This window comes from Phaseolus vulgaris, chromosome 5, assembly GCF_000499845.2.
Source record: "Phaseolus vulgaris cultivar G19833 chromosome 5, P. vulgaris v2.0, whole genome shotgun sequence".
Taxonomy (NCBI): domain Eukaryota; kingdom Viridiplantae; phylum Streptophyta; class Magnoliopsida; order Fabales; family Fabaceae; genus Phaseolus; species Phaseolus vulgaris.
The window spans coordinates 36,343,462-36,360,077 of NC_023755.2; the positions used below are offsets into that span (position 1 = coordinate 36,343,462).

The following is a 16,616-nucleotide window of genomic DNA, read 5'->3' on the forward strand; positions in this document are numbered from 1 at the left end:
AAATTATGAATAAGAAGTTAAGTAATAAATTATGAATAAGAACCCCACATTATAAATTATGTCTACATCAATCGTCTCACATATGTCGGACTAATACTAATTAATTGGGTAAAAGATTACATCCTACCAACGTAATATGATGACCATAACCTTGCCTTTGGGTAACAATGTGTACACCATAAAATGTCAGCGGTAGGTATGGGACAATCATCAACCATTTTTACCTGCACAAAGTGTGAATCATATACATGACCAATACATAGTAATCGGTGTAGACCAACATCGGTAGGGGGTAAAGTACGTAATGGGAAAATAGTAATATTTTGTTTCAAAGACAAACAAACTAAGATAATATTGTATCTACTTGCTATTAAGTATCCCATATCCGGTATTGTCATCCATTTGTCAACACTAGCCTGCAAAATAGAATAATGAAATTAGATAGCATACAAGTTCAATTAATCAATGCACATGACTCTTATGAATATACACTTACCACTGACAACTCATCCACTAGTAGGGATCTCTTGATATGTTCTACCCGTTGATGACCACCTAATAATGTTGCATATTCTTCACGCCACTGAGATATTTCTTTGAATAAATCAATTATGATAAGTGGCCATGACTCTTCACCCATCTCCAACAAGGAGGCAATAGCACGAAACCCACAATGTCCATCTGCTTTAACATCTATTACATCCAAAATATAAGGGTGACATTTCGGATGAAATTGATTAAGCATGGGAATTGCATTGGTGTTGGTCGTTACCTTAACCTTTCCCTTAGGAGTCTTCAAAGATGATGAGCTATCATTTACAATATGGATGCGATCTACATGCTCAAAATATGAAGGGATGCGTTTTGTAGACCTCTGAAATTTGTTTGTTTGACTCTTTTGGGATCCTTTTGTCTTGACTACATTAAGTGGTGCACATAATGTTGTCATGTCTGGGTAGGCAATTTCACGCAACTTGTTTTTAATTGTCACTTTGCCACACATGTCAACCTGTTTGAACCGGGATAGAATGACATCCCATTCTTGTTGAATTGACAACTCAGATGATGAATCACATTCAGATAAATCTGAAAAAGCTTAGTCTCGTCCACATAACATGAACTTCATTAAGAGGAATGACACCCATAACATATCTGGCTAATTGACAAGCACATGGTAATCCGTGAGTCCGTCTAAGTACACATCCACAACATTCACTATCCAACCCCACATCATTGACCCGATCAAACTCTTCAGCAATGAGAATCAAAGCATGTTTAGATACATAGCCAACCAACATCTTGTACAACTGCACATTGAATGTGTGCCCTATCACATGTAGACTCATTTCAAAGGATGCCTCGATTTCGTTATGTTGAAGTAAAATAACATGCTTGATAGCATCCCAACATGAGCACTAGTCTCCCATGCTATTTTGTAATATTCGTTTCAAAGACCAATGAGCTGATTCAACCTTGTATAAGTATAAAACATAAAACAATTAGACGTTATACATGTTCTAAACAAAGTAAAGGCATTGATATACCTGTTTGATGTTGTATTTCCCAAATTCATTAATGAATATGTCAAACACTTTACAAATTTTTCTTTGTGCGGAATAATCCATGTGTTCTTCACATATTCAACAAGTAATGGCCACGGTGAACAAATAGTTTCAAAACTTTTAACAAACTCATCAAATTGAGCAATATCTATACAATCAATGATAGTCCTCCATGAATCCATCGCAACTTCCCAAGCCTCGACAGAATCAACCAACATTTTACACTTTGCTTTAACATTCTTATTGATATGAAACCGACAAAGAAGGTTTCTTGCTTTAGGAAACACAATATTGATGGCATTCATCAAAGCAAGATCTCTATCACAAACAATGACTTCAGGCCCCACATGCGATGTCAAAAGTGACCCTCTAAATTTTTGTAGTGCCCATATGAAGTTATTTTCCTTCTCGCTAGATAAGAATGCAAAACCAGCAGAAAAGGACAAACCTATACAAGTCACACCAACAATCTCAAGAAAAGGCAGTCGATACTTGTTTGTTTTGTAAGTCGTATCCATCAAGAATACAATGTTAAATGCATTCAAAAATTTCACAACATCAGGATGAGTCCAAAAAATATCACTAACAATATTGGAAGATTCATGACATGTACTCCGGTGAAGATAGTTGTCACGGTCTAACAACATCATTAATTGTTGTAATTCAGTTCGTGGTCCTCTAACTGATCTCTTGTATGAGTATCTTGCATTGCATACTTGCTTTATTGTTGTCATATTATCCTCATTATTCTCCTTCAAAGTACCGCATATGGATGACCAACTAATGTATCATACAAATCATGATTATGAGTACCACATATTACCTTAAGTACTCAACCTTGACCCTTTCCAATAGGTTTACCTCGCAATTTAAAGGGACATTGACATTTTCGAGTACCAATTACAGTAACCTCCAAACCATCGTTATACTTTCTGTAACTACCCCCCCTTTCACAACCTAACAAGACATATGTTTTTCTCCCTTGCTTCCCATTTGCTATGTCAGACCTAATAATGACAATAACAAAACCAAGTATATAAGCAACCCTACGGACCCATTCAAGTAAGTCTTCTCGCGAAGGAAAAACCTACACAAAGTTATTCCAACAATATTACAAAAACACTTCTTCAAATTATAAAGCAATAAACATAAATAGAATGGAATTTTACTCACCTCATCTGTTGTAAAATGAGTACCATAATCTTCTTCAACTAATTCATGTTGATGCACAAAATTCATTAATTCTTCCATATATATCATTTCTACTTCATCCGATCTTTTTGTAATCAATCCAACCTCCATGTCCATACTTACACCTTCATTCATAAAACATAAATTTCTATTTTATTCTAATTTTCATAAATTCACACAAGTATGCAAAATAAAAACAACATTCAATTACCCTTCCGGATAGTGTAATCCATAAGTAAAATAGTACCTTCCAGATTAGATAATCCGTAATGCATTTCACAACTTCAAAGTGACTTCCGGATTGTTTAATCCATAAGTCAAATTAAAACAGCAAATTGCATTCCGGATTACATAATCCATAAGTCATATTTAAAGTTCTAAAATGACTTCCGAATTACGTAATCCATAGTTCATTTTAATGTATCAGATTACACAATCCAGAAAAGTGAGTATGTTTGTTCCGGATCCGGTTTACCCCCGGTTTAACTAATCCAGAACACTTTAATGTTGTCTTACGGATTGTAAAAACATTCCGGATTATAGGGGTGAATAACATGAAGTTCATTGCACGGATTATACAATCCGGTGATCTAGCGGATTAACCCAATCCGGAGAAATAAGTGTTTAAAGCACGAAGACTTACCTACGAACGGAGAATACGAGCAGTGAAGACCACCCACCACAGCAACAACACCACCACCACGGTTACCACCACAAGCACCACTATCACCACCGGCAAGCACCAAGCACCAAACACCAAGGACCAAACACCTTCGTTTTCACTATGCGTAGAAAGGTAAAACAAATTTTCTATTTTTATCTTTTTTTACTGAAGGACAAATTTGGAATTTTAAAAGTATATGGGGGTGGCTGAAGAAGGGATGGAGGTGCAGGAAGAAGCACTCTTAATGTTGTCAATGAAGGTTACACAGATAAAGGACATGTATCTTTATATTTCCAACATTTTAAAATTGTTTGACTCAAATATGTTTATGACGTTGTAAATAGAGAATGCACATTTCTTTCTATTATTTCTACTATTCACAACCTTTTTTTAAATCATCTGGTAACTTTTAGATGATTTAGAGCTTTTGAGACTTTTTTTCTTTATTATTCAATGTCCATCTTTTAGCATGATAGAAAGTCTATAGACTCTTTATATAGTTTGGCTAAAACTTCTAACACAAACCAAAACAGATTAAGTTTTTTATATAAAATAGTACAACTTTTAGTACAAAACAAAAATATTTTAAACACTCCATTATTTCATCGACAATAAGAATTAAATATAAAAATGCGAACCACTTCAGGGGTGGTTCAATCCTTATACATAAAACTGTACCCAGAGACTGGCACGTAACACCTACCTAACACCCCTTAACGCTAACCATACAAAAAGATCCTAACGTCACATCAAACGATCAATCTCATACATTCCAAAGGTTCCAAGCACCAACTCGAAAAAGGAAACGAAGCAGAATGTAATTTTGCGGAAATCCAAGATCAAACCTTAGTTTACATCAAAGTGTACACTTCAGATGCATCAGTCACCTCCTGTTGAAACACTCGATATAGATAGTGTAAAACTTTACATACAAAATAATTATGTTTTTTTTTATATTTAAATTACTATATAACATTTAATACTATCAAAAGAATTTTAACTCTTTGTATTAAAATGGTTTACAACTTTTACAAATTAAGAGTACTCTTTATATAAAATTATGTACAACCAACCTTTAGTACTGCAACAATATTACATTTAAGCTTTTCATATAAATCAATGTACAACTTTTAGAATAATTGGAGATTTAGTATAATCAAAAGTATTTAAACTCTTCATATGGATCAATATACAATTTTTAACATAAATTGAGAACAGTTAAGCTTTTGATATAAATTATTGGTCAATTTTAGTGCAACTTTAGAACAATTAAATCATTATATCTTAGAACGATTAAATTACTGTCCAACTTAGAGTAGTTAAACTCTTGATATAAATTGTTGTACACCAAAGAGGGATTAAATTCTTAATATAGATCACTATACCACTTTTAACATATTTTAGAGATTAAATTCTTAATATAGATCACTATACCACTTTTAACACATTTTAGAGTAGTTAAACTTTTGATAGAAATAGTTGTACAACTTCAAATTATGAAACTATTACTATAAATTGTTGCACTACTTTACTTTAGTATAATTTAAAGCGATCAAACTCTCAATATAATTTGTTGTTCAATTTAGAGTGATTACACTCTTAATATAATTGTTTTACAACTTTTAATATAGTTTAGAGCTACTACACTTTTATAAAGGTTAAATATTTAATGTTTGGTGTGTTTGATATGTTGTTAGACATAAGTTGACCTTGACAAAGTGGTATATCAACCTTACACTTTTTTAACATTAATAAAGAAAATTACACTAGAGGTTTGATCACAAGGGTGTAACTCTGTTTATCTGAACGTAGAAGGAACACTAGTATATAAAATTACATTAGAGGTTCATGTTGAAAAAGGCTTTGATGTCTCCAAATCTCTATAGATTGCTTGAAGGCTGGATGTAGCTTGTGTGTGTGTTCTAAGTAGTTTGAATTGTAAATCCACTCTTAGTTAGGATTCAAAGTTGGTTTAAATCAAATCCTTTTGGAAATGAGTGTTTTACAAAGAAATGAAAAAACAACCAGTTGTTTTATCGTTTCAATCGGTTGTTTGACACTTAGTGTTTTTGAAACAGGTTTGACAAAACTTAAATGGGTTAACTTTGTTGTCAAGCCAATTCAATCGGTTATTTCGACAATTCAACCGATTGTTTTTTGAAAACTCTTAACATAATATATTAAGTTTGGTAAATCTGTTTTAATTGATTCAAAACTGTTTTGGCTCCTTCATTAAATGATTTTAACTACCTTTTGGAGTTTAAATAGGTTGTTTAATGCTCCAGGTAGTAATGATATGAGATTAATCTTTTGAAAACAGTTTTCTCCAAGATTTACATCAAACTTTGATTGAACTTGCCAAGAGTGGAATAAGACTATTGTGTAATCTTTCCTTATTCTCTCTTGATCTGTATTTCTGTAAAGAGTTGTGATTCATAGAGTCAAAGGTTGTTTTGATTTGTGGTGTGTTGTATTACCAAAGGAAGTATGTGTTCTTGGGGGTTCAAGATCACTTCTTTGGTGTGTGTGGTTGATTACATAGTGGAATACCTAATGGTTTTTGCGGACTGGATGTAGCTCTTGGTGTAAGAGTGAACCAATATAAATTTGTTTGTGAGATTCTCTCTTTCCCTAATCTCAACTATATATGTTTTAAATTGTTTTTATAAACTACTAATAAAAACAATCGGTTGATTTTTTGGAAATCAACTAAAACAGTTTTGTAACTTGTGGCTTTGATTCTTTATTGGCTTTCTTCATACCTTCAAAGTTTGCGAAAAACGTTTAAAAACAATTCACCCCCTCTTGTTTTAGGCCTACAATTCCAATAGTTCAACCACAAGGGTGTATACGTTCACATGGGTGTGGAGGCATGAACATATGGAAAACTACACTAGATGTTCAACCATAGGGTTGTGACTGATTCCACATGGGGAGGAAAGAGTGTCATGTAGAAAATTGCACCAGAAGTTCAACCACATGGGTGTGGAAGGAATGCTCATATAGAAAATTACATCAAAGTTTCAACCACTAGGGCGTGGTTACGTCCACATTAGTGAAAAAGATGCGCTCATAAAAAAATTGTACCAAAGGTTCAAGCATAAGGGTATGATTGCATCTCATAAGTGTGAGAGACATATGTTGATTTTGGCTTAATCCCAAGTCCCACATCGGTGGGTTCATTGTTTGGGTAGGAGGTTTGAGGGTTATAAATTTAACTCTCCTCTTTCACTGTTATATATCCCAATTTGTAATATCTTCTCTCATAATAATAAAAGTGGGTTGTTTCAGCTGTGCTCGGAGATTAGGCTAAATTGGCCGAACTCCGTTAACAATTTTCTGGTGTGTTTTTTCCTCTTTATCTCTTTTATTATTCCGCTCTGTTTATTCAATATTATTTGTCGGGTAGCTCTGTTAGGGTTCTGTTTTAGTGAGAAAATTACCCGTTTTTCCAGCAAGTGATATCAAGAGCCGAAGGTTCACCATTGGGTTGTTTGAAATTATTTGTAATATTGAATATTATATTTTGAGTTTGTAATGGCAAATCAAGAAGAATAAGCGAATGATGTATCTAGAGTGTCGGGCTCCTCGTCATCATGGTCAAGGTTCCCGGTGTCCACTTTGAAATTGGCGGTGGAAATATTTGATGGCACTGGACATTTTGGCATGTGGCAAGGAGAGGTCTTGGACTCTCTTTTTCAGCAAGGTTTTGATATTGCTATTGAAGGAGATAAACCAGAAGAGGTAAAGGAGAAAGACTGGAGCATCATCAACCGATTGGCATGCGAAATTATTCAATCCTGCCTGTCCAGAGAGCAGAAGTATGCTGTAAAAAACGAGACTTCTGCACACAAACTGTGGAAGGCATTGGAGGACAAGTTTCTGAAGAAGAGTGGTCAGAACAAGCTCCTGATGAAGAAAAGGTTGTTCCGATTTGACTACCAACAAGGTACTACTATGAATGCACACATCACTATGTTTAATCAATTAGTACCAGACTTGTTGAATTTAGATGTGAAGTTTGAGGATGAGGATTTGGCTTTGATGTTGTTATCATCTCTTCCTGATGAATTTGAACATTTGGAGACTACGCTCCTTCACGGGAAGGAGAATGTGTCGTTAGATGCTGTTTGTTCTGCTTTATATAGTCATGAATTGAGAAAGCAGGATAAGATGAAAACCAAATCAACGACATCAGAAGAAGCATTGGTGGCAAGAGGTCGTCAGCAAAGCCAGACAAAGGGGAGAAGAGGGAGGTCTAAGTCTAAAGGTCGAGCCGTTGCCAAAGATGAGTGTGCTTTCTGTCATGAGAAAGGACACTAGAAGAAAGATTGTCCAAAACTACAGAAGAAAGGGAAGGCTCCGCAAGATGCAAATGTTGCAGAATGCAAAAATGATGTGGAATCAGATATTTCTTTAATTGTCTCGCTTTTAGCATCATCTTATCCAGATGAGTGGATATTGGATTCAGGTTGTACCTATTCGGGAATGGTTCTTTGAATTTCAAGAACTTGATGGCGAGGTTATTTACATGGGTAATGATAATCCATGTAAGACAACTGGGATAGGTTCAATGAAGTTGCGGAATCATGATGGATCCACCAGAATTTTGCGGGATGTACGGTACGTGCCAAAGTTGAAGAAGAAACTCATCTCATTGGGGGCTTTAGAATCTAAAGGCTTAGTTGTGACGATGCGAGATGGAATTCTTAAAGCAACTTCAAGAGCACTGGTGATGTTGAAAGGCGTGAGGAAGAACAATCTATATTACTATCAAGGTAGTACAGTGGTGGGGACAGTAGCGGTAGCAACTTCTAGCACTAAGAAGGATGTCGAGGCAACGAAGTTGTGGCATATGAGGTTAGGACATGCTGGAGAGAAATACTTGCAAATTCTTACCAAGCAGGGATTGTTGAAAGGTACGAAGGCTTACAAACTTGAATTTTGTGAGCATTGTGTTCTGGGAAAACAACGAAGAGTGAAGTTTGGCACTGCAATTCACAATAACAAGGGTATTCTGGATTATGTGCATTCAGATGTGTGGGGACCTGCCAAGACTCCGTCAATCGGAGGTAGGCATTATTTTGTCACTTTTGTGGATGATTTTTCCAGAAGAGTTTCGGTGTTTATTTTGAAATTTTCCTTAAGTGGAAAGCTCAAGTTGAAAACCAGACAGGAAGGAAGATTAAGGTTCTCCGAACAGACAATGGAGGAGAATACAAGAGTGATCTGTTCCTGAAGGGATGCCAAGATTGTGGCATAGTTCGGCAGTTCACTGTTAGAAAAATACCACAGCAGAATGGGGTGTCAGAGCGTATGAACAAGACACTTGTGGAGAAAGTTCGTTGTATGTTGTCTAATGCTGAGTTAGGCAGAGAGTTTTAGGCTAAGGCTATGACATACGCTCAATATCTCGTCAATCGTTTGCCATCATCTGCTATAGATTGCAAAACCCCGTTAGAGGTATGGTCTGGAAAACCTGCAACTGATTATGATTCTTTGCATGTTTTTGGTTCTATTGCATATTATCATGTGATTGAATCAAAGTTGGATCCACGGGCAAAGAAGGCTCTTTTCATGGGCTTTAGTCCTGGAGTGAAGGGATACCGTTTGTGGTGTCTAGAGGCAAAGAAGATGATTATTAGCAGGGATGTTACCTTTGATGAATCTTCCATGTTAAAGAAGGTAAGTCCAGAAGGAACTGATAGTACTCCACAACAGGTGGAGTGTGCCCGGAAGCAGGTGGAGTTAGAGCCGACAGTGGTGATCCCAACACGAAATACCACAAGTGACTCTCCTATGGCAGAAGAAGAGTCAGATGAGGAAGAGGTTCCTACCCAAGAATCTCAACAGCAATCAGCGCCAATTACAGTTAGAAGACAGAGACGAGATATTCAAAAGCCTGCTTGTTTCATGGATATGGTTGCCTATGCACTTCCAGTTGTTGATGACATTCCATCCACTTACCCAGAAGCCATTATGAGTTTAGAGAGTGGGAATTGGGTAAGTGCGATGGAACAGGAGATGCAGTCTTTGAAGAAGAACAAGACATGGAAGCTGGCACAATTACCAAAAGGTAAGAAGGCAATTGGGTGCAAATGGGTATTTGCAAAGAAAGAAGGATTTCCTAATAAAGAAGATGTTCGCTGATGACTTTTTACGGCAAGTGCACCGCGTTTGTCAGAAGTAATAATTGTCCCTAAGGACGGATATCGATCCCACAAGGAACAGTGAATTATCGAGTACAATAATCGCTAAATATAAAAAATAGAACAATTAAAAGAGTTTTGAATTAATTGTGTTGGCACTGGTCAATAAGAAAACAAACAAAGAATTAGTTGTTTCAATTGGAAAAATAAGGATTAGTTTCATCTCTCTCACTCTCAAGTATTTTGATTAGCATGTCAATATTAAGTTCTTTGATTGAAATTGATGCTCGTATAAAAATCATTTATATCGATTCCTCGCATATAAAATCTTTAAGAATGTCCCCTAACTATCGATCCCTCGCATAATTATAAGAACAACTTAGAAGGAAGCTCAGACGTTTAATAGCAATTAACATTTCAAGTCTATTTCTAACACTCAAATATGTTAAGTATTGTTGTTTAGGTCCGAACTCTAAAAATACCTCCCGGTCAGATTTAAGATTCTCAATTTGTCACGGAAAATTAAAAGTAAAACAACAATACCAATAATCAATCAAGAACTGAATATTAATATATAAGATATCACCTCAATACATAAGAGTTTGAGCATATTACTCCCAATCCCAAAGGGTAGAATTTGCCACGCATACTTCTAGCACCTTCCATTCTCCCAATTGGGTTACAATTCACTCTATGGTGTTTTCTTCTCAATCTAGCACCCTAAGGTTGAGCCTTTAGCCCTCTATTTATCCTAGTTTTCTAGGGTTAGGTTGTTTATTGTGTCGCGCTAATGGGCTCAATGATAAAACATAAAAAAAGCCCAATCTTTCTTTGCATCTTTTTCCATTCTGGGACCTTCTATCTTTATCTTTTTAGCTCAAATCATTCATCTTTAATCCAAATCTCCAATCTTCCTTAGAAATCTGCAATTAACACCAAATTTGGGAATAAAATACTCTTATTCAAATAAAGATCATAAAAAATGTAAAAAGGTATAAATTCATAAATTAGGGATTATTTTATATGTAAATTAGCAATAAATTCTCATAAGTGCCTATATTTTAATATGAAATATTACTGAAATTAGACACTTATCATTCGCTACAAGGAAAGGTTGGTTGCTAAAGGCTTTGCTTAGAGGGAGGAAATTGATTATAATGAGGTATTTACTCCAGTTGTTAAACATTCCTCCATTCAAATTTTGTTGGCCTTGGTAGCACAGTTGAATTTGGAACTAGCTCAACTTGATGTAAAGACCGCGTTCCTACATGGTGATTTGAAGGAGGAAATCTATATGACTCAACCAAAAGGATACAAGGTTGCTGGTAAAGAAGATTGGGTTTGTAAACTTAGCAAATTGTTGTATGGACTGAAACAATCTCCGAGACAGTGGTACAAACGATTTGATAAGTTCATGAAGGATCAGAAGTACAAGAGAAGCAAATATGAACTGTGTGTATTTGCACAGACTTGAAGATGGTTCCTACATTTACTTACTCTTATATGTTGATGATATGTTGATTGCAACAAAGAGCCAAGTTGAGATTGATATGTTAAAGGCTCAGTTGAGTAAAGAGTTCGAGATGAAGGATTTGGGGGAAGCTAAGAAGATTCTCGGCATGGAGATAAACAAGGACAGAGAGAGGGGAAAACTTTGGCAGTCACAGAAGCAGTATTTGCAGAAGGTACTACAACGTTTTGGTATACACGAAGATACAAAACCCGTAAGTACCCCACTTGCTCCTCATTTGAAATTGAGTAGTCGTTTATCTCCGACGACTGATGAAGAACGAGAATACATGGCGAAAGTCCCATATGCAAATGCAGTTGGAAGCTTGATGTATGCAATGGTGTGTACGAGACCAGATATTTCACAGGCTGTGAGTGTTGTTAGCAGGTACATGCATGACCCGGGCAAGGGTCATTGGCAAGCTGTGAGATGGATTCTATGGTACCTCCAAAGTACCTTAGATGTTGGATTGGTATTTGGGCAAGATGAATCACTTGGTCAATGCATAGTTGGATATTGTGATTCTGATTATGCAGGTGATTTGGATAAGCGACGGTCTACAACTGACTATTTGTTCACTTTAGCAAAAGCGCCAGTTAGTTGGAAGTCTACCTTGCAGTCTACGGTAGCTTTGTCTACGACAGAGGCAAAGTATATGGCGATTACAGAGGCTGTGAAGGAAGCAATTTGACTTCATGGATTGCTTAAAGACTTGGGGGTTGGTCAGAAACAACTTGAGTTATATTCTGACAGTCAGAGTGCTATTCATTTAGCAAAGAATCAAGTCTTTCATGCACGGACGACGAAGCACATTGATGTTCGTTATCACTTTGTGCGTGAGATTCTCGAAGAAGAGGAGATTGTTCTCCAGAAGATTCACACTACGGAGAATCCTGCAGATATGCTCATCAAGGTGGTTACAAGAACTAAGTTTGAACACTGTTTAGACTTGGTTAATATCTTGCACATTTGAAGTTGGCGCCCGGAGGTGCAAATTTGAAGCACTGCAAAGTTTGTTTTTGTTATGTTTTGAGAAGATTTGTTTTAGGTGGGACTTGAAATTAAGTCAATGTGGAGATTTGTTGATTTTGGCTTAATCCCAAGTCCCACATCGGTGGGTTCATTGTTTGGAAAGGAGGTTTGAGGGTTATAAATTTAACTCTCCTCCTTCACTGTTATATATCCCAATTTGTAATATCTTCTCCCATAATAATAAAAGTGCGCTGTTTCAGCTGTGCTCGGAGATTAGGTTAAATTGGCCGAACTTCGTTAACAATTTTCTGGTGTGTTTTTTTCTCTTTATCTATTTTATTATTCCGCTCTGTTTATTCAATATTATTTGTCGGGTAGCTCTGTTAGGATTCTGTTTTAGTGGGAAAATTATCCGTTTTTTGCAACAACATATTCATATAAAAAAAAGAGTGTTCTGGTTCAAAGGCTTTTCTGAGTTATAGAGTGATTAAAGAGTTGAGTTTTTCCCTTGAACCAACCCATAATTATTTTTTCGATCTCTTTTTCCCTTAATGAGATTTCTTTTTAAAGAGGATCTACAACTTGCATTAATTCTAGAAAAAAATAGCACTAAAACAAAATAATTATCTTCTAAAGAGTTAGTTATGGATTTTTTTTTCTAAAAGAGTTAGTTATGGATCTTTTACTAAAATTATTGTTTGAGAGGGTTGTTATTCCATAAATACAATCGAGATAAAATGAATATTTTCCCGTGATCCCTCCTTCTAGATGAGATTTTAGAGCGATTAATATTTTTTACTTAGTGGCTTCTTAATCGCTTGAATCCTGTAACATTACCTTTGATTATTATTCAACATAACAGTCATTCAAAATTCACATCATGTACGGATTTTTTCGTACACCCACATGATCACGACCCTTCCCAAATTCTGGATAGGCCCAAGATGACATAAACTGTAGTAGAGATTTAACTACAAAATGGTGACTACGTTCATATGCGCGTGTGAGAGGTGCACTAATGTAATGAATTACATCATAGAACTATGTTCATCCATATTGTGGAAAAATACTGATATAAATGATTTTATTGATAATGAAAGTTGACTATTTGTGTGACTAAGAGATATTTTACCAAGATCTCATAGGAGATGTGAAATGTTTTTACCAGTAAAACAAAACATCTTTAGACAAACTGATGAAAATGTCAAACCCTACTATTGAACCATGGATTTCAGCTGGTAAAAAAAAAAAAACACGCATAGATTTCAAAGAGAAACTTAGAACCATATCTGAGTACCGAACTTTTTTCACTTGAATTAAAAACGTTTTCATATAAGTTTTTTAACATCCATGTATATATATATATATATATTATTTTATTTTTTATCAGAAAAAATAAATAAAATAAAATGAGACACTTCAGAGTGTCCTAACCCTTATACAAAATACTCAAAACAAGTTTCCTAACACCCTACCAACCCAGGATACACTATAAATCAACCAAAATAAACCAGTATGAGAAATAGAAATCCAACAAGTATAGTTATATCGACCCACCATGAGTTCACACTCTCAAAATAAGGGCATAAGGGCATGTACCACACACCTAAACAGGATTTTTGCCAACAGACAAATGTGCCAAATCAAGTGACAAAACTCGACACACCTAACCTACAAAGGGAATATAAATGTCAACATAAATTAATTAAAGATTAAATTTTTATTGAACGTATTAGTATGATTATACGATAAAATAATAAGAAAATTAATAATAATAAATTTGCTCTAGTTTGGGATATTACATCTCACATCGCCACCAAGCTTTCCATATGAGGGAAGATGCTTCTGGTCCACTCGTGTCACAATTATAGAATCCACCGGCCACTCCTTGGAGGACCACCTACGACAATGTCTTTTTGTTTTCTGGGTAAGTAATAACCACAAACGCCCCCTCCTTCAATTCGTGTGTTTATGATTTTCAGTTTTTCTAACTGCTTAAATCTTTTAATTTGTAAAAACTAATTAAAGATTCAATGAATTCTGGCGCATATACGATACGACATGTCGATGAAGATATATCAAGATATTTTTTATAATGGTTAGTTCAAAATAATTATCTTAATATAAAGTTTATAGTTTGGATTATTAAAAAAAATCAATTTCGCTTTATATTATTAGGATATTTAACTTTTTATTTAATCACTTTTAGTTTGGCAAACTTTGATCATACTATCAGCCTTGTGATCCATAATTTGCATTAAATTATTATTATTATTTGTGTTGTCATCTTTGTCAATAGCACTGCTTGCTATCATGGTGGTGAAGAATTTGACATTTTTGAAAATTCCTTCAAGTGAAGCTCTCTACACGTATCTGTCATTATTTCCTCTTTCTCTGATCGTAATGCAATATAACTAGTTAAACTCTTGTAAGCCAGAAAATCCTCAACTTAAATTTTTTAATTTAACCTACGGTCTTAAGTCTCTGAATAACCAAACAGAAATGTTACATTCTACGTAGAATCTGCACTCTAATGTTGTTAATAAGTCCAGAGAGTGAGATCTGTTTCACAATCAACCTCGTCCCAATCAAATCTCCTCATAGAAGGTGGAGTAATAAGAAGACCTTCTGCCATACTATCTAACAAACCTGGCATGTTATAAATGGCCTCTTCGTCAAAAAACATTGATTTGTTGAACCCGTCATCATTGTTCAAAGTGTTGGCAAAATCAGCAACAGCCTCCAGTGAACAAGGGTTAGTTTCAATTTTAACCCTTGAATCATTTGTAGAGGATGAAGAAGGTGGAAAAACCTCGGAAAGTTTTGCTGCAGCCAGTCTGATGTCTGCAGCTGAAGATGACTTTGCAACTGGAAGAAGAGAAACGGAATGAGAATCAGGGAAGTTCAACACCGCAGAGGTGCCCTTAAGTGCTAGGACAGCCACGTCGTGTGCCCTAGCTGCCATTTCTGGCGTGGAGTATGTCCCAAGCCATATCCTTGATTTCTTGTTGGGTTCACGAACTTCGCACACCCATCTGTCACCGTTTCTCTGACGAACCCCTCTATACACTGGATGTCGTGTCTCACGAAACTTTTTTCTCCCAGTTTTCCTCTTGTGAGAACTCAACGCTGGTTTTGTTGCTTCTGCTTGAAATGGTGAATTGTCCGATGGAGAATTGGGGTTGCAGAGTTGGCTTTGAGAAGAAGTGGGTGATGGTGATGAAGAGAGAGAGTAGTAATAAGAACATTCGGTCTCCACTCTGTTCATGGTTACATCCATGATGATGATGATGAAGAATAATAGAGTTGACGTAGATGAGTAGGTTGAAGAATGCGTTATGTATATAAATACCTAAGAAGAGTAGTAGAATTTCATTTCTCTTTAACCAATATATACAGAACGGGAAAGAGAAAGATATGCTAACTAGGTTTGGAAAAAGCACGAGGAAAACGCGCTACACATTTATGGAACCAAATTCATTCACTTGCAGGTGCATGAAGTTAACAGAAGAAGACATAATTATTTACGAACCTTGAATTCTAAGTCTAAACTTTGTTTTATGTTGGAAAGGAATATGGATGTTAATTGACATTATAAGATGATGGAAATGATACTTTGACGATCTATATGATAGAAAGTTAAGGTAATAATATATGATAGAAAGTTAAGGTAATAATATATTCACAATTCTATTTTTATTTTTTTTATACGGTTACATTACAACTTTTAATATTATTATTTTAATATTTACTTATAATATTTAATTATAAATTTATATATTTATATTTAAATTAACCACATTAAAAATTATATACAGTATATCATTTCTCGAAAGTTAATTTTCACATCCGACAAGAATATGGGACGGTACAAAGCGGAGCATGACACACGTTACAACTTTTTCTTCTTCTCTCGTTTAGAAAATAATATTTGCTTGAGACATGATCCGATAAAAAAAAATATCCTATAATAAAATTAATTATAGTTTATTAGAAGTTTGTAGTAAATAAAAGCTGTTGATTTTCTAAAGCGTGGTAATTTTGTAATGACTTATCTGTAATGTACTGCGTAATGTAATAGGAATTTTTTTTCATAATACAAGGATATCAAAACTAATAAGTAATTTTTGAAGAGTATAAAACTCAGGATATCAGAAAATGGAATTAAAGAGAATATCACTAAAAATATTTTATAAAGAGTAATAAAAAATAAATAAAGAAACTTGGATTATGTGTTTTGGAGTAGTCTGGTGCCTAGGCAAAGGGAAAAGTTTAAAAACTAAAAAAAAAAAGAGAAAAACAGAAGTCGTTCTGCAAGATCGTAAACCGTGGAAAGCTCGTCGGAAAATAGGAAGATGCTCCTCCAACAACTTGAAATTGCGGAGAAAATTGTCCAACTTCCATTTGTTTCTTGGGTCACAAAACCCTCCCCTAGATCTGAAATGGAACAGGCATGTTCTTTGTGTAACTTCCGCAGCTCTTCCTTAATTTCCAAAACACTATGTTTTGATATTTTTTCGATATTCGAAGGATTTCACCAGTTAAATTTTTTTTATTAAATATAAACT

At 35.1% G+C, this 16,616-nt stretch overlaps 2 protein-coding genes across 2 annotated transcripts; both read right to left on the bottom strand.

The window, feature by feature from the left end:
- Positions 1-210: 210 nt before the first annotated feature.
- LOC137834401 (uncharacterized) lies at positions 211-2,870 on the bottom strand. The gene is made up of 7 exons (XM_068642457.1): positions 2,736-2,870; positions 2,525-2,649; positions 1,598-2,342; positions 1,116-1,307; positions 497-1,009; positions 365-416; positions 211-224 (listed from the first exon to the last, which is right to left on the bottom strand). Exons 1-7 carry the CDS (start codon positions 2,868-2,870, stop codon positions 211-213), a joined length of 1,776 nt encoding a protein of 591 aa, XP_068498558.1.
- An 11,536-nt stretch (positions 2,871-14,406) lies between these two features.
- LOC137834524 (dehydration-responsive element-binding protein 1B-like) lies at positions 14,407-15,355 on the bottom strand. Its single transcript, XM_068642551.1, has one exon. The coding sequence runs from the start codon at positions 15,326-15,328 to the stop codon at positions 14,588-14,590; it is 741 nt and encodes a 246-aa protein (XP_068498652.1). The 5' UTR covers positions 15,329-15,355; the 3' UTR covers positions 14,407-14,587.
- Positions 15,356-16,616: the final 1,261 nt, after the last annotated feature.

Bases quoted from the DNA above. Each gene is read 5' to 3' on its own strand.
- LOC137834401 (XM_068642457.1), bottom strand. From the start codon at position 2,870: ATGGACATGGAGGTTGGATTGATTACAAAAAGATCGGATGAAGTAGAA. The intron at 2,650-2,735 runs GTGAGTAAAATT...AACTTTGTGTAG, and splicing joins CTCATTTTACAACAGATGAG to GTTTTTCCTTCGCGAGAAGA. The intron at 2,343-2,524 runs GTTAGGTTGTGA...ATGATACATTAG, and splicing joins GGGAGAAAAACATATGTCTT to TTGGTCATCCATATGCGGTA.
- LOC137834524 (XM_068642551.1), bottom strand. From the start codon at position 15,328: ATGGATGTAACCATGAACAGAGTGGAGACCGAATGTTCTTATTACTAC.